At 44.1% G+C, this 19059-nt stretch overlaps 1 protein-coding gene across 10 annotated transcripts in view; it reads left to right on the forward strand.

The window, feature by feature from the left end:
- KIAA1217 (KIAA1217 ortholog) overlaps positions 1 to 19059 on the forward strand; it is a 447053-nt gene that overhangs the window by 406427 nt on the left and 21567 nt on the right. For all 10 annotated transcript variants that reach the window (XM_081796071.1, XM_081796072.1, XM_060659150.3 and 7 more), the window contains 3 exons: positions 12207 to 12382; positions 17783 to 17913; positions 18483 to 18630. In XM_081796071.1, the coding sequence (XP_081652197.1) occupies positions 12207 to 12382; positions 17783 to 17913; positions 18483 to 18630 (455 nt within the window). The remainder of the gene's footprint in view (positions 1 to 12206; positions 12383 to 17782; positions 17914 to 18482; positions 18631 to 19059) is intronic.

Here is a 19059-nt window from a genome sequence, read left to right on the forward strand (position 1 = left end):
AGAGTAGCACCCTAAAGGCACGGTTTCCTCTCTTGAACACGTCGTCTTGGTCTAGAGCCTTTCATCACAACTCGAGTCAATCTATAACCACTTCTTGAAGCTACGCATGCTTTTACACATGAAAAAATCATTAAACATCTGTTTTTTGGAGGAGGGCTAGAAAGAGGAGCCTGCGGAGCATTGTAATAGCCAGTTAAGACTTACTGCTTGCAGGGTTTCGGCTCCTGGCTTCTCTTCAACGAGTATGCACAAAGCTAAGCTTTTTTTGCAAGCGACTATGGTGTCTTTAGAAATACGAGTTTAGACTAGAAGATGAATTCGTAAGGAAAAGAAGCCCTCGTGGAAGATTTGTTGAGGAAAACATTTGCATTTTATTTGGATTGTGTGTTCCGTAATATTTTCCTTCCCTTTTTCCATTGTTCGGGAATATATGAACCACCGGGGAATCAGCAGAGAGGGAAAACGACCCTTTGTGTCACTAATCTTGGTGAATGGGTCCCATCGATCCATTGAAGCAGAATAGCGTATCTGGTGGTTCCGGGTTTCAGGGGCTGGGGCTGGGCATTTCTTTATGAGATCACTTTGTGAGATCTCTATGAGATGGTTCACGTGTCTGCCTCATGCCCCTACCTTTGTGATGGGTTAATCATCGCAGGTATAGTGCTGGCTTAGTACCCAGGCATCTTCCCTGACTTCAAGAAGCTCATTTAAACCTTGGTAGAAGTCAACCCACTGGGAAACCTTGAGCAGCCACAGGGAGCATGGCATTCGTCAGTAGCCAGGGGGACGGAACTTCCTGGGCTGGTAAGGGAGTTGCAACGTGGAAAGGGCTTCAACGCCCCAGATTGTGTCTCTCTTCAGCTCACTCGTGGCCTGAGCCCTACATTTTTCACCACCTAATTAAAGCTAAGGTGGCGACTTCCTCTCGCCCTCTATCTACGAGGAACAAACAGAAAGGCAGCTGCCTTGAGAGCCCTGCCCGGGGGCCCCACCTTGGACCGTGAGGGCTGTCAGAACAGACCACACTGCTCAGTGCTCGGGTCTCCAGAGGCTACTCTGTCTCCCAGGCAATGTCCCAGATACTTTAGACATCCCAGGCGAAGTCATTTCAGTGCTCTTCTGAGTCACGTCACCCGTGACGTTCCTTATCCTCTGCGTCAACTTCGCCTCACTTTGCAATTTTAAATACACTTCGTGGTGGTGGAGTGCATGGTTTGGGCTGAGGGTGTGTGCCAGGTGGCAAAGTCCACTGCCTACAGTGTCCAGGCAGTAACTTAACAAGTGAAATGGAGGAGGGACAACGGCAAGTTGGCCTTCTCAAGGTCAGTCACCACTCAGCTCCAGCCAGCTCTTAACCTGACAGAATTAGAGTCCAGTGTTCTCTCTGGAAACACAGGTTTCGTATGATTTATTCGTATTCATTCTAAAAGTGTTGGAAAGTAATTAAAAACCAATTATTTAGTACCCTGCAGGTCGAATGACAAATGTGCAGGCCAGAATGGGTCTGCTGTGTCCCAGGTTAATATTACCTGGGGTTTGGGGAGGGTAAAGCCCCTTCTCACGCTGCGTCTGCCTGTGAGCGCCACCTTCTGGCCATTTGGAAATGATCGCTCCTTCCTAGACCCTCGGGGCAAAAAAAATTCCTAAATATTGTTTGTATGGTGGTACCTACTGTGTTCCAAAGTGAGCATTTGTTGGTATGGGGGAGGAGGGGGAATTGCTTTAGCATAAGTACCTCGGAAGTGTGGCACATTTGATATGGAGGCTGATGCGTGTGGCTGTAGCATCACCCCGGTGACGGTTGGCATTGTTTGGTTTCCTGGCTGGCTGTGGGGGTCGGGGTAGTTGCCCACAACCCGCCACTCCTTGCAGACCTTGAACTGTGGCTGCTGAGTTTTGGAATCATAGCTCCTCAAACAATGCAACTCTTCGGTCAAGGTCTGGGAATGCTATCTTAACCATGCAAGTTCCTTTATTGCCCCAGAATTGCTCAGCTTTTCTGGCTTCCGGGGGTATAAAGAACAAGGAGCCGACATGCTCTTGAGCTTTGAAGTTTGTGCAGTTCTAAGGAGCAGACGCATAGGGAAGGCTAAACACTTTGTTACCTAACCTGACGGCTGTTGTTTCTACGTCATCTTTGTGTTTCCTGTGTCCCTGTCAGCTTTCTTCCCTGTCAAGCCTCTGTCTTTTCAGTCAGGGGAGTCTCTTTAAGACAAAAACAGCTTAGAATAATTAAGCTATCTCAGCACCAATTCTCCTTTGGCATATGTATTATACACTAAAAAAGAAGTGTAACCCCAAAGTGATTATAAGTCCAATAATGGAACTATCATTAGAGATATACGAAACTCTGCAGAAGAGTCTCGAAAGAACAAAAATTAAATTAGAAATTCAAATGTTCTTTGAACTGTGTTATAAAATAGTGAAACTGAATGAAATCTTTTGTGCTTGGCAGCCGGCTCCAGTAATTAGATAATTAAATCACTGGAAAATCCTAGACGGTAGAGCATATCCTATTTGAGCGTTTTATTTTCAGAATTGATGGATTATTCTCAGGAATAGAAATTTGATGAGGACACAGTGGGATGGGTAGATTTAAGTAGGGCAAAAAGAATGTCAAGGGAGGCAAAAGGAGCCTAAGCAGAAGATGAAGAAAACCACTAAAGCTCTATTCATATAATTCTCTGCTCTCTATTCATATAATTCTCTGCTCTCCAATTTCACATGAATTATTGGTCTAAGAGAATGGTTCTTAATCCTGGCTACTTATTAGAATCACCTGAGGCCTTTAACAAAAACATTAATACCCTAAGGACCACTGCCAGAGTCTGACTTCATTCATGTGAACCAGGGGCCAGGCACTGGTGACTCTAGAATGCTCCAGGGTAAGAACTATTGCTCTTGGGTATTATGAATGCTCAGTCCATTGAGATGCTTCTTGGAAATGTTGTGATCTCAGTCAGCTATCACAAGAGTGAAGCAGAAACACATGGGGTACCCACCACCCTGTATGTGTGAAAAACACCCAATGACTTCAAAGCCCTGGCTTCTAACAACGCACCTCATTCCCAGTGGCTAATAGAACGTGTTCCCTACTTAGTTACAGTTGATACAAGAGCCATAAGGAATTTTCCAAGGTAATAGTCGGGTCAGCAATTAGCTGCCAATAATAGAAACAGATAGATGGCCTTATACCTAACAAATGTTTCCTTCAAAAGACTATCTTTATCCATTACCTCTTCTGGTGTGATTTAGAAAAAGCTTACTTTTCCTAAGTGATGAGCTACATCTTTCTTCAAAAATGCCACAGTACTTGGATTTTCCCAAGGCAATCCCATATCCACTGAAGTGACTGCAATTCTGTCCCTCTCTGTGGGCTGAGGGGAGAGGGAAACTTCTGGAAGATATGGTACAAGTTCTGTAAGGCCCAGATGGGACTTGGCCTAAAGAGAGAATGAATACGTCTTACTTGTCTAATTCTCACAGTTTTTTTCCCCTCCTTGGTTCCTATTTCCTTTTTCTGCCTCCTGATAAATTTCTAAAAAATGGGCTGGTTCTGAACGTAGTGTTCCATTTTTAAGACTACTGAGAATTTACTGTGCTCTCCTAAGAGAGGAAGGAGGTAAAATACCAACACAAAAAAGAAACATGGCAGTACACAGAGACCTTGTATTTGAAATGATATAATTCAATAGTGTTATCTTAAGGTGGCTTTTTAAATAAGATAGTGCCTCATAGAAATGTGTGAGAGTCTCATTTATCATCCAAAAAATGATCATGGGAATGTATATCCCTGAGAAAAGCACACTACAGTTTGGTCCATGTGAGCAGATCTATTTTTACCCATTGGGCAGAAATAATAAATGGAAATAGTTCAGGGTTTGATGAGTAGGCTGCCATGCAATGCACCAAGCCCTAGGTAGACTGTCACATGGAGGCTGTCTAAGGTGGGGAGTCATCTCCCAGGTAACATGTGGTTGTCACCAGGCATCTTATATGTCGTTCCCTACAGCCTGGGGAACTTAATTAACCAGGTAGCCAGGAGTCATTCTGGAGTCTGGCTATCATCATGAAACTTCCTGATTTGTGGTACAACCACTGTTCAGTGTCACTGCTGAACAGGAAGTCAGTTCCACTATATGACGGTGTGGACTAGACTGATAGTCCTAGGTTTTGCCTAAGAAATCAAGGTTGAGTATGTGAGGCACATTGTCCAATTAGAAGTGGGTGAAATTAGTTTCAGGTAGTTTCCTAGTTTCTTGATGTTGATAGGGACAGCTTATTTGGTTTAATTAAATATTTAATGGACAAGAACATTATTCCTAAGGCATAGCATTTACAATAAATTTATGTTTCTTTTTTTTTTTTAATTTTTTAACGTTTATTTCTGAGACAGAGACAGAGCATGAGTGGGGGAGGGGCAGACAGAGAGGGAGACAGAGGGAGAGAGACAGAGAATCAGAAGCAGGCTCCAGGCTCTGGGCTGTCAGCACAGAGCCCGACGCAGGGCTTGAACTCACAAACCATGAGATCATGACCTGAGCCAAAGTCAGTCACTCAACCGACTGAGCCACCCAGGTGCCCCAACAATAAATTTATGCTTCCAGAATGAGGGGTAACTGTAACTGTACTTGCCTTCCCACTGTTGACAACTAGAAAACTGGAGGAAAAAAAAAAGTGAAACAACTGTTTCCAGGCATTACATTACAACAGATTGTAATCCTTAGGAGTATGAAAGCAAAGAAGTGAAATTCAGCTTTCTGCCTGGGGCACTTTTCAGATCATGATGTGGAAAGCAATAACCCAAGCAGAGCACTGACAGTGTAATTGAGGAGATAAGATAAAAATTTAGAGAGCTGAAACAGCTAGAATTTGTGGAGTTGATTACCAAATAAGAGAAAGCTCTGCAGAGAAAAGACTATATAAATCTGTGCTCTGTTATTAATAATAAGCCACGTATATGTAGTGTGAAAGACCACCTAGCCAGGCAAAAACAAAGTAGGAAGCTCTAAGATTAAAAATCCCCAGAGCTCATACAGAGCTGGGAGATGTTCATACTTTGACAAGCAAGAGTAAAGAGGCTTCATTGGTCACCTGGGGCATTCAATAGAGATCAGAGAAGAACCATGTTCCAGTTTTAGGACTAAACTAGTCCCAGAGTAAAGTCTACCCTAGATTCACCCTAACAAAGCTTAAAAGCAAGCCTCTAAAGAACAAAAATGATCCACAAGTAACTGAACCATCTGCCAGAGAAACTCCATCTGTAAAGGAAAACAAAATTCAAAACTGCCTGCCTAGCACTCAATCAAAAATTACTAGACATGTGATCCATAACCTTAAGAAAATTCAGTTGATAGAAATCAACCACTAATGGCAGGAATAACAAGAACAGCAGCATGGAATTTAAAACAGCTATAATAATTATTCTCAAGGATTTAAAGAAAAACATGAACACAATGAGACAAGAAACAAAATTCTTTTAAAAATCTAAGTGTAACTTTCAAGGGCTGAAAAACACAATATCTGTGAATGGACTTAACAGAAGATTTATTAGTGTAAAAACAAAATGTTAGTCAACTTGAAAACATAGCAATAGAAACTGTTCAAACTGAAGTATAGAGAGAAAAAGACTGAAGAAAATGAACCAAAACTTAATGATTTGTGAAACGATATTAAGTGGTCCAGGGAAAAGAGAAAAATATTAGAAGAAATAATGGCTAGAATTTTTCTAAATGCAACCAGAGGGGGGGAAAAGACACCGTACATAATAGGGGAATATAAATAAGAATGAACACCTACTTCTCATTAGAGACACAACTTAAGTCTGGAACAATGAAATGACATCTTTGCAGTATTGAAAAAAAAAAAAACAAACAAACTCCTTCGTCAGATAGAGGACACTTCCCAAGGGGTTTTATGAAGCCAGCTGGCATTACCCTACAAGCAAAACCAGTCAAAGATATTTTAAGAAAAGAAAATATAAACCAGTATCCCTCATGAAAGTGTATGTAACAAATCCAAAACAAAATATTAGCAACTGAATCCAGCAGTATATAAAGAGAATATTATCCTGGTTTTCATCCCAAGAATGCAAGATTGTTTTAACATGAAAAAAAAATCAATGTATTTGACCTTATTTATGAAATAAAGGAGAAAACCCATATCATTTCAATAAATACAGAAAAAACACGTGATAAAATTCAATGCTGATGATAAAAACATTCAGCACTCTAGTACAAGGACACTTCCTTAACTTGGTAGAGGACGTCTGAAAAACCTACAGAAAACATAGTTGATGGTGAAACACTACACATTTCCCATAAAATCAGAAACAAGAGCCAAGAAGGCTGTTCTCACTTACTATTGAGTACTGCACTTAAGATCCTAACCAGTGCAATAAGGCTAGAAAAAGAAAGAAAAGGCATACATATAGGAAAATAAATTGGCTCTACTCACAAATGACATGATTGTATATATATAGAATCAGAAAGACTACAAAAATTGCTACAAGAAATAAGTAAATTAAAGCAAAATCACCAGAATCAAGTCAATATGTAAACATTTAAAAATGTTAGTATATACAATATAAATCCATGCAATTGATTTATCCACACAATGGAATACCACTCAGCATAAACAAAAATGAACTATTAAAACACTCAACAACACCCAGAAAGGGTGAAGGGAAGAAGGGAAGAAGCCACACCCAGAAGATTACATACTGTGTCTGCAGAACAGAAAAACTAATCTATAGGGACAGAAAAGAGATTGGTGGTTTCTCTGGGCTGGGGTTTGGGTGACTGATTGCAAAAGGTCATGAAGGAGTTTTCTAGCGTGATAAAAAATGCTATCTTTTCAGTGGTGGTTACATTGGTGTATACATTTGTCAAAATTCACTGACCTGTGCACTTAAAATGGGTATATTTTATTGCTTGCAACCTATAATAGAGGGTTTTTTTAAGTTAATTGAAAGGTAGGTATCATTGTAATGATTTGAACTGCTAACGACTAATTTATTTGAAGCATTTAGAGAGAGATGCTGATCTACATCCTGCCTTCTGCTCACTTCACACACTGCTGGGATGAACAGGAGAGTCCTGTGTCCTAGGGACATTGGCCAGAACACCGTCCAGGAGGGCAGGGGGACTAGCGGAAAGGGGAAGGAGAACGTGGGCACATGCGTATTCCTTCATGATTAACTTATCATTGCCTAGCATTGGACTATGGAAAATTCCCTCTGTAATCCCTCCAGCTGGCTCTGGTAAGCCCCTCTTTTGGAAGGAGGATCCTATAACCTGGAACTCCGGGCAAACCTCCTCTCCAAGGGGAATAATTTTAATGCAGTCTGACTATGTTACCAGTTGAATAACTTGAATATTATGTACATTCTTCTGATATGTCTGCACTTCTGAGTAATGTTCTATTGAAATTCATTTGTGCAGCAAATATGTGGCGGGTACCTACTGTGTGCCAGAAACTGTGCTTGGTGGCTGGAAATAAAACAGACACGTCCCTGCCTTGTTAGAGGGGCAACTTGGGGTGGTTGAAAAATGACTAGGTGGAATTCAGAAGACTTGGTTGTCACCATGATTCTGCCCTTAATGACTGAGTGACCCTGAATAAGTCACTTAACCTCTCAGAGCTCCACTTTTCCCATCGTCCAGATTTCAATTTTCAGAATTTTAAACATCCCAGTAATAATTTCCAGTTTGATAGCCACTGTTAATATCTGCTGCTAACAGGACCATAACTTGTTTTGGAATTTGTCTGTGAGATTTGGTGGGAGGGTTAGGTACAGAGGGCTGTGACATGATCCATCCATTCAAGAGCCCTTCTCTTAGACCATAATGTTTACTCTGAGTGACTCATCAGAATCGTCTGAGGAGTTGAAAGAATTCCCAGTGCCCAGGCTACCCGGTAGACCAATGAAATCACAGTCTCTCAGGGGGTAGCACCCAGGTGTCAGTCACTTTTCAACACATTTAGTCATGCACTTATTTGGCCCTTGCATCCTTGTGACCTCTCATCTCCCCACCCCTTCAAAGGAAATAGCTCTGTGGGATTTGACCTCCCGTTTTGATAGCTGGCAGTGCTGCTGTGTATATTCAACAACCACTGCAGTCAGAGCAAGTCGGGGCATGAGAGGTGAGCCCACCGCATATCTGAGCCCATGGGTCAGCCCATATATCTACAATCTAGGAAGGAATTTCGGATTCTCCTTTGTTTGTTCTTAACAGCATTACTGCTTAGTCCAGGCGTTTATCCGTATTTATTAAGTACCTGCCGTGAATGGCCCTGTATCCTGGAGACTCTGTGAAGAGCAGAAATTAACCACATGAAGGGAACAGCAGGTGCAAAGTCCCTGTGGCAGAAAGGAGCCTAGCCAGTCGAAGAACAGAAAGGAAGGATGTTTGTGTGACTGGAGCAGGGACTGCCGGCTGCATGCCATGCGAGGAGACTGGCGATGTGGGAAAGGGTGAGACTTCCTTGTGCCTTGTGGGCAAAGCTGTAGCTGCAGAGAACATGGGAGGAAGTTGCCCTCGATGCATCGTTTCCATACCTGGTGGCTTTTAGCAGCATACTGACTGTTTTTAAGACCACAAGAAAAAGCCGTTATTAGCAGAAGCCATGAGAGCATAACTATGAGTCATACAGAGGAGGTAACCCGGGAGTGGCACGTTTCTATTTGCTTCCCTTCCAGACAAAACTGCAGGCCCCACCCCCAGGGCCTGGTTTGTGCCAGACACTGTTGTAAGCACTTTATTCCCTCACTGAATCTCCATTACCAGCCTATGAGATAAGAACGATTATTGCCCCTTTTATGGATAGACACCAATGAATAATTTGCTCACGGTCACATGGCTACCACGTGGTAAAACTAGAAATGGAACCCAGGCAGTGTCTTGCTGGATGGGCAGGTAATCAGTACAGAGCTGATGTTGGAACGTGACGGTGGCCCTGCTTGCTGCTTGTGTTGAAATGTTTTATCTTTATTCAACAAAAATAGAAGACACCGTGAAGGTTTGAGTTGAGGGCCACACGGTCAGATGGCGTTTGCACAAATCGCGGACAATTGACAAAGGCATCATTCTCATGAGGTCACATACAGTGGTTGTGCTACAGCCCATGACAGCAGAAAACAAACAGCTAATGGAAATTTCAGGGAACCTTTAGGTATGATACAATAGGTATCATGTAACTTCTGTCTCTGAGGCTGGTTGAACGAATTCGCTTGATGGATGTGCTATTAGCAAACTCTCCTGCCCCAGAGAAACACTTAATACAGGACTTGGAAACAGGAATCAAGCGTTTGACTACATTCTTCTGAAGCCAGATGCAAACCACACATCTTCTGCTCTCCGGGGTAAGTAACAAGAGTGCTCTGGAAAGTATATGGAAAGTTATGTGGATGTCGTGGCAGGATGTGTGCAAGCAGCCCACATAAAACCCAGGGAAAATAACAAATTGCCAAGAACCTTGAGCTCCTCTGGGATCATTGTTGTTGCAACCACCAACATCAAGTATTATGTTTTCATGGTCTGTGATTACATGGCATTCGGTACACATGGACCTGTGTAAACAAGAGGGACACAGATTCTCTCTTTTTTTAGGTTTCTTTATTTGTTTTAAGAGAGCAGAGGAGGGAGAATCCCAAGCAGGCTCTGTGTTAGCCTGCAAATCCCACTGCGGGGTTTGAACCCACGAACTGTGGGATCATGACCTGAGCTGAAATCAAGAGTCAGACACCCAACCAGCTGAGCCACCCAGGTTCCCCAAACATAGATTCTCTTTTAACTAATACACTGAAATAGTCCATGGCTAAATCAACATTTCTTGATCACCTGTTTGATACCAAGCAGTAGCTCATGTAATCCTCAGACTAGCACTGCTAGAGGAAATGAATCCTCATCCTTGAAGATAAGGAATTGGAGACCAAGTGAGTCTAAGGAACATGCCAAAGTCTCACGGTAGCCAGAGTTTGGGGTTCGATCCAAAGTGGAACCACAAAAGGCTCTGAACAGTGCAAAGCAGTCTTGAAAAAGAAGAAATCTAGAGGCAACACACTCCCTGATTTCAAAACATAAGGCAGAGGTATAATAATCAACATAGTATGGTACTGGCATAAAAACAGACACGTAGATCAATAGAACAGAATAGAAAGCCCAGAAGTATGATTCCATTCATATATGGTCAATTAATTTATTTATGATAAAGGAGCCAAGGATATACAATGAGGGAAGAAAGGTCTCATCAATAAATGGTGCTGGGAACACTGGATGCCTCATGCAAAAGACTGACACTGGACCACCATCTCTCACCAAACACAGAAGTTAACTCTAAAATGGATTTAAGACTGGAATGTAAGACCTAAAGCCATGAAACTCCTAGAAAGAAAACATAGGCGGTAAGCTCCTTGACAGAGGTCTTGGCCATGAATTTTTAAAGCTAACACCAAAAGTAAAAGCAACAAAAGAGAAAATAAACAAGTAGGACTACGTCAAAGTAAACAGCTTCTGCACAGCAAAGGAGACCATCAACAAAGTGAAAAGGCAACCTACCGAATGGGACAAAATATTTGCAAATCATATATTTGATAAAACGTTAATATCCAGAGTACGTATACTTCAATACAAAGAAAAAATCAACCAAACCCCAAACAACCCAATTTTTAAATATGGGCAGATTTGAAAATAGATAATTTTCCAAAGAAGATATGAGCATGACCAACAGGTACGTGAAAATTATACCCAACTTTATTAATCATCAGGGAAATGCAAATGAAAACCACAATGAGATATCACCTCGCACCCATCAGAATGGCTAGTACCAAAAAGACGAGAAATGAAAAGTGTTGGCGAGGATGTGGAGAAAAAGGAGCCCTTGTACACTGTTGGTGGAACGTGAATTGGCGCGGCCACTCCGGAAAACAATACGGAAGTTCCTCTAAAAATAAAAATAGAACTACCATGTAATCCAGCAGTTCCACTTCTGGGTATTTATCTAAGGGGAACAAAAACAGTAACTCAAAAAGATACATGCGCTCCCATGTTTATTGCTGTACTGTTTACAATAGCCAAAAGATGGAAACAAAAGTGTCCACCAATGGATGGTCAATATTGTAATATTATATGGTGACTACGCTTGTTGAGCATTGAGTAACGTATAGAATTGTTGAATCACTGTGTTGTACACCTGAAACTAATATAACATTGTATGCCAACCATACTTCAATAATAAATAAAAATTTAAAAAATTAGGTGTTTATATACAATGGACTATTACTCAGCCATAGAAAAGAATGAAATCTTGCCATTTGTGCCAATATGGATAGACCTTGAGGGCACAATGCTAAGCGAAATGAGTCAGAGAAAGACAAATGTCATATGATCTCTCTTATATGCGGAATAATAATAATAAAAAAAAAAGCCTCGTGGATACAGAGAACAGATTGGTGGTTTCCAGAGGGGGAGAGTGTGAGAAATGGGTGAAGGGGGTCAAAGTTTTTAAAAAAGCCTCTGAGATCTAAAAGGCCAACTAATACGGGTATTTTGGGCACCATGATGGAAGGAGGCTGCAGTAGGCAGGAAGGAATATTTTGGTGCACAGACCACTTCTCCTAACTTTACAGATATTCTCCTAACACCGTAAGCCATATTCCTAAACGTTCCACTCTTGCAGCTGAAGTCTTGCACAGAGAAAGAGAAAGTGATGTTTCCAAGATCACGTGAGTTCAAGGAAGGAGCGTGGGTTGGGTCACTGGGTTCTGCATCATCACACGCTCAGTTCCGTGTTTCAGTTTGGGGCTTGCAAAGCCCAGGCGCATCTTCAGAGCTACACAACCAGCAAAAAAAAAAAAAAAAAAAAAAAAGGTGCTTGACTCCAAAGCTAGTGCTCTCAGCTGCTCCCTGTAAAAAACATGTCAGTGAGAGTTTATGCCTGTTGTCCATGCTGCACTGACCGGAGTAAGTGTCCTATTTTTTGCAGACACAGACGTGAAAGTCTGGTTAGCAGTTGGCAGTAAACCTCAGATGTTGGCTGAAGTAGCAATATTATATACAATCTCTGCTTCCTTCCCTTTCTCACTGAAATAAATATTCAGCTGCAGGGCTGTTTACCCCAGCCGGCTTCTGAAGACCGTCAGGCAGTCAGTCGCCACGATGTCAGTCAGGCAGCACCAACTGAAGTTGATTTCTTTTGTTCAACAGCTGCAGAACCAGGAGCTGCTGAGGGCAATGATGAAGAAGGCGGAGCTGGAAATCAGCGGCAAAGTGATCGAAACCATGAAGAGGCTGGAGGACCCTGTGCAGCGGCAGCGCGTCCTCGTGGAACAAGAGAGACAGAAATACCTGCACGAAGAGGAGAAGATCGTCAAAAAGCTGTGGTGAGTGCCAGTCACCCGTTGGACCCGAAAAGGACACTGTCCTTGCCAACGAGAAGCCCCTTCCTAGATGGTGCTCTCTCCCTCTCTCTCTTTTAACTTTTTTTAAAGTTTATTTATCTTGAGAGAGAGAGAGAGAGAGAAGGAGAGAGCAAGGGGGCGGGAGGGCGGGAAAAGAGAGAGAGAGAGAGAGAGAGAGAGAGAGAGAGAGAATCTCAAGCAGGCTCCGCACCAACAGCACTGGGCCCGAAACAGGGCTCGAACTCCCAAAGCGTGAGATCATGACCTGAGCCGAAACCAAGAGTCGGACGCTTAACCCACTGAGCCACCCAGGCGCCCCTCCCTCTTTCTTTATTGAGCACCTACTGTGTACAAGTTAGGGTTCTGCTGGTTCTGGGTGTCCTTGGACACTTAGCGCCCCTCTGTCCAGACCCCAGGAAGTTCAACTGCGCTTGTCTCATTAACAGCTGGAGCACCGCGCTCCTTTGTAGGGCTCGGCAACAGAGAAAATGAGAGGAAGCAAATGGCAAAACCCAATGATAAATGGGAAGTCTGCGTTTAATCTCAGTAAATGAAAACTAATAGCCAAAATAATGGTGTTAAAATTATCTTCCTATTATTCAACTGTAGTTAAAAGCACAAAAGAAGAATTTAAGTGTACAGTATGTCTGATCCAGGAATGAAAGATGCCTCCTTGAATGTTATCAATCTTCTATGAGGTTCTTATTGAAAGCATCTATCAAGTCCCACTATTGAAATGAGCACTTTTATTACTCCCCAGTCACTGGGGTGGGCACATCTTTTATGGTAATCTATGTTTTGTTATGCAATGAAGATTTATCATAGAATGATTTCACCTTCTAGTGTAATGAGTAGTAATTTTTCTGGATTCTCCTAGCATTGTTAATTCTCTTAAATCTCCCAAATTGGGACTAGAAAGAAGCAACTTTCACGTTCTTCTCATGGGCAGAAGGACCGGAAGTCTCCATGATGGAAAGTGTTATTTTCCATCAACTGTTTGATATTTGAGCCTGTGTCACCCCAGATGCCCACCCAGCGTGTCTAATTAAAATAAGAATGTCCCTCTCAGTAGCAGTCCAGAGGGGGGAGAAAATCAATTAGAGTTATAATTTTCCAAAAAAAAAAAAAAAAAAAAAGAATTTGACCACTGTTCACCAACATCTCAAAATAGCTTCTAATATTTTATGCAGTTCATTCATTTGTAGACCATTAATCACCCACCGTGAGGTGATAAGGCTATTATTTGTCTGAAATGTTTTTGTGATGGCCCAGTTGTCTACATCTAGGTGTTAAAAGATTCTTCTTGAAAACTTCTTTAAAAACGTGTAGCCTTTTAAGAATATTTTATGTTTTCCAATTAAATCACGAAAAAGTAAAATTTCCTTCTTTTAAGAATTGTGTTTATCAGTCAGCTAAGTCTTGCTTTTGCTCTAGAAAAAGTACTTAATCTCAGTACTACCCCAGCAGCCCAGCACAGGAGTGAGCTAGGAAGGGGCATGGGGAGCCTATCAGGAGAGCACTTCATCTGTGGGCTGGCTGCACCTGGAGAAGATGTGCACAGGGCATTTGAGGAGCTCCGGTCCGGCAAAGCAGAGTATATGAGTATGTGTATAGCCCAAAACAGGTGGCTCACCTGTGCCAGGTGACCCTACGCAAAGGAGAGATTGCTTCGGGCCCCAGGGATCAAGAAGACAACCTGAAATAAGTTCTTTGTCTTGTGGCCCCAGACCCAGGGCAGCGCCGTGTGTTTAGCGGGGTCTCACAAAGGGTTTGTTAAACCGAACCAGGCTGGCCTGGAGGTCAGGCGGGGTTCCATCAGTGAAAGCGGGGCGAGGGATGGGGAGTTCCCAGGCAGAGCAACCCTGTGAGCCAGCAAGACTCAGGACCAGGAAGGTGCAAGGTGTCCTTGGAAAACTGGGGGCCGACCACGTTGGCGGAGATGATGCAAGATACTAGACCATGTCTCATGTCTGGTAACGCCATTCCCCCTTGCATGATGCCTGCCCGTATCTTACACCACATTCCCGCCCTGCCTGCCTGCTCCGTGTGTGCGGGGACTGTGTTTACCGAGATTGGAGGATCATGTGACAGAAACCTAGATTCCTGGCTTTTCCTGGCAGCTCCTGGGTCCAACCCCAGCTCCAGAACCTCTCTGGATGGAGCGTAAGAATGTGCATTTTACCCAGGGGAGATTCTCAAGTGTCTTCCCATTTGACCAGCCTGATGGGGAGGTCACTGACGTTTTTTGATCAAGGATGCAGCAAAGTTTTTTGATCAAGGAAACACAGCAAAGGATGCAGAGCTGTGTTTCAGAAAGGTCCCTCTGGTGATCATGTGCAGGACTGTTGGAGGGGGAAACATTGGTGTCAGGGAAACCATATCGGCAGCAGCTAGAACAGTCCAGTCGAAAGTCAGTAAGGCCTGGGGCACAAGGGTGGCTCCCTCCATCAGTTAAGCATCTGAGTCTTAATTTCGGCTCAGGTCATGATCTCAAGTTTTGTGGGATTGAGCCCCGCATTGGGCTGTGCACTGACAGCATGGAGCCTGCTTGGGATACTCTCTCTCGCTCTCTCTCTCTCCCTCCCTCACTTGCATGCATGCACTCTCACTCTCAAGATAAATAAATAAACTTAAAAAAATGTCAGTAGGCCTGAATCAAGGAGTAAAAACAGGAATGGGAAGAGAAATCAAATGAAAATGGACTGTTACAAAAGACAGCTGGTGGTACCTGGGTGGCTGTCGGTTAAGTGACTGACTTCAGCTCAGGTCATGATCTCACGGTTTGTGGGTTCAAGCCCTGCATCGGGCTCTGTGCTGACAGCTCAGAGCCTGGAGCCTCCTTCAGATTCTTTGTCTCCTCTCTCTGCCCCTCTCCCACTTGTGCTCTGTCTTACTCTGTCTCTCAAAGATAAATACATGTAAAAAAAAAAAAAGACAACTGGAAATTTCAACTTAGGAACATCAGGAAAACAATCTCCCCTCCTTCCCTCCTCTCCCCTCCCCTGCCCTTCACCTTACACACACACACACACACACACACACACACACACACACTGGAAAATAAGTTCTCTTGGGCGTCATATTGGACTAAGTTGCTGGTGAGCCATTAAGAGGGCAGAGAAGTGAAATTTGGATCTAGAATATGGAGAGAAATGGAATCCAGATCATTTCTCTTTGGTGGGTTTCTACTTGGAAATAATAATTGGGCTTCTAATAACTGTCAAATGAAATATACTTCATTAATATATTAATGAAAACATTAATGCTTCTTTTAACTAACATAGTATGAAAAGCAACTTACACAAATAGAATGGATTTAGAGCTAAACCACAGTATCTGTGAACATCTGGCTTTCCTTTGAGCCAAGTTCACATCTCCAGAGTCATATTGATTACATAATATTGAAAGTTTGTTTTCAGCATTCATTTTAGCTCCATGATCTCTGTTACATTTTGAATAAACAAATTTTATCTGAGTGCTTCATAATATATATCATAAACATATGAACAGAAATGACATTGTTGTGTACAATAATATCAATACACTTTTGTGTATATTCCTTGATCAACCCAGGAAAAGCTGTGACATTTATGGGTCTTCTGTGTTCAGAGTTATGAAATCCCAAAGGCACATCATGTAAAAGAGATTAAAATAGAACTTTAGGCAGACTGACTTCAGGTCAGATGATCGCTCTTAGGAGTATTCATTGACACCTGGCAGACTTGTGGGTTGTAAATGGAACCGTGATAACATTTGGGTCTTAGCTCTTCCCTCGGAACTTGGAAGGACTGGACAGTGCGTCCAGTCTACACTCCAAGATATTTCAGTTTGGTGATGAAGTGGTAAATAACTTTTGCACACATAGGTGCCATATTTAGAGCTCTTAGGAGGGATGGCGTACATCGTCTCCTCAGGGGTGTGGTTAGCTGCAGGAAGTTTCCTGTGGGTGGGTTCCCATAACACCAGGTACCTTCCCATAGTTTGCAAATGTGGACAGTGAGCAGTTGGGGCTTTCCCTTTGGGTCCTGAGTTGCAGTATTTCATCTGAAGGGATCACAGGCAATTGGGATCCGTTTTCCATAATAGTTGAAAGACGTCACCAAAAACTCCATCTCGCTTCTCTACAGCGGATGGACTTGTTGTTTGCCCCATTGGTCCTTGTTAAACACACATGGCATCCCGCCTGAATCCGTCCTGCAGTAGCTGTGCCATCCATAACCTCCATCTGCGCCCCCACTTAGCGGGAAGGGTCTTGGCAGGCCATCTTTTTACAGATACGCTGTGTCTTCTTTCCCTGTTCCCCGCCAGCCCCTAGCACTGCCCCTGTAGGTGAATGCTGTTTGCCTACCGCCACCTAGTGGTTCTTAATCTCTCAACGTTCTTGTCCTCCACTACCTTAAGAGAAGTTTTCTGTCGTCAGATTTACGGGCAAACTGAAATGATACAACCGTGTTTACGATGGGTGATTAATGTGCCCAGGAGACAGGATGTTGTTGGTTTGTTTCGTTGGTTGCTTTGCATTTTGAAGCAGAAGACCTCAGAACTAGCAGTACCTGTGTGTGTGTGTGTGTGTGTGTGTGTGTGCGCGCGCGCATGCGTGCACCTGCGTGTGTCTTTCTCTCCCTCTCTCTTACACACACATACACACCAGAAATCAGATCTGTGATCGTTCTTCGTCTTTGGAGCTTAGAGAGGAAAGTCAGTCCTTATTGATGAGGCCATCAGTATAAACCAGAGGTTCTCGATCAGGGGCAAGTTTGCTCCCCTCCCCCACCCCATCCCCACTTCCCTCAGGGACATTTCCCAGTGTCTGGAGACATCTTTGTTTGTCACACACTGGGGAGAGGGTGCTACTAGATCTGGTGGGTAGAGGGCAGGCGTGCTGCGAAACACCCTACAATGCACAGGTCAAGTCCCTATAGGAAAGAATTATCCAGCCCAATATATCAAGTTTCAGGTTTAGAAGGCTAATATAAGCCAATCAGGACCCCTCCTTTTGCCCCGCTACGGCGTGTGCTCCCCGCCCCCACCCCATCACCTGACAAAATGCACACTCCCCTCCCTTTGTCGGCATCAGCACCACTGAAAATAAAGAATGGGTCCTTTGTCAGCCAGCCACCACCTCCCCTCTAGCCAACCTGGGCATCCCCAAGAACAGGCCCTGGGAAAACTCCTTGCACCCGCCTTACACCTCAGAGGAATATTTAAGCCACACCAAGCTACTCTCTCGAGATACTGCCGCCATCTTAGCGGAAGGCCAGGGGAGGCTGGGCCGCGGTGAGCAACAGGAGGCTCGGATGGGCCCTTTGCTACTACAGCTGCCCTTTTTCGGGGGTCTCGGTGTTCACTGCCACCTACTGGTCTGCTTGCCCCCACCCCCAGTGAGCTGGAAGACTTCGTTGAAGACTTGAAGAAGGACTCTACGTCGGCTACCCGAGTGGTCAGTCTAAAAGATGTGGAAGATGGGGCTTTCCTCCTGCGACAAGTGGGAGAAGCAGTAGCCACCCTGAAAGGTGAGCCTCCTCCTTGAAGGGGAGAAGTCCGAAGCGTGTCTCCAGGAGGAGAGCGGGGTGGAGGGGGGGAGGTTAAAACTCTGTCCGACAGTGACAGATCCGTTCGTTCGTGCATGTGTGCCTGCAAGTGTTCATCAAATACCCTGTGGGCGCTGTTCTAGGCACTGGCGATGCCTCACTGAACAAAATGGGCAGATGTCCCTGTCTTCTTGGAGCTTCTATTTTAGTGGGCGCCATAAGATTTAGGGCGAAATGATACCAATGACAGTTTCTCTCCACTGGCTCTTCCAGTGTGCCAGGGCACCAGTGCCAAATTCATTGAAAATGGCCCTCAGGGACAGTTGCCTTTATCCCACATAAGCAGACAGGAAGTGAGGCACAGAGGACCTCTGCCCTTGCCCGAGGTCACTTGGAACCCGGCTCTGTCGAACAGGCGTCTGCCTCCTGGAGATGCGTGCGGAGCGCTGCGGCCGATGAACCCCACACTCCTGACCCTACCCGGTGTGCGTGTGTGGGATGGGGGCTTGTTCCGCTTTTTCTCCAACTCACCCTCTGCTCTTGGCCTGCAGGAGAATTCCCCACCTTACAAAACAAGATGCGAGCCATCTTGCGCATAGAAGTCGAGGCCGTGCGGTTTCTGAAGGAGGAGCCCCACAGGCTGGACAGCCTCCTGCAGAGAGTACGGAGCATGACTGACACCCTGACCATGTTGCGGAGGTAACCGCCCCCCCCCCCCCCGGGGGGCCGGGAAACTCGTGAGGGAGGACGGCAGCAACTCCTTCCCACCTTAGACGTTCCATTGCAGTATGACTTGAGGTCCCGATCGTTCAGCACAAGCCTGCTGCGTTTGGCACATCCTAGAGCTTAACGTTAGGAAACATTAAGTAAACATTTTTTTCAAAAAATCATTTGAAGGTGGTCCTTTTTAATAACACTTTAAGATTAAAGAATGCGTCAAAATATTTTACTAGCCTCCTTCACTTCTGGAGCACAGATGACTTCAGTTAGAAGAAGAAATACACACTGAATGAAGTTCAAGAGACAGCGTTAGAGGCGTGGCCCTGCCAAACTGGAGAGAGGGAGGGCAGGAGGGAGGAGAGCTTGAGAACTGGAAGTTGCCTTCATGAAGATGACTACTGACAGTGG

The sequence above is a fragment of the Panthera onca genome, chromosome B4 (assembly GCF_046562875.1).
Source record: "Panthera onca isolate mPanOnc1 chromosome B4, mPanOnc1 haplotype 2, whole genome shotgun sequence".
NCBI lineage: Eukaryota > Metazoa > Chordata > Mammalia > Carnivora > Felidae > Panthera > Panthera onca.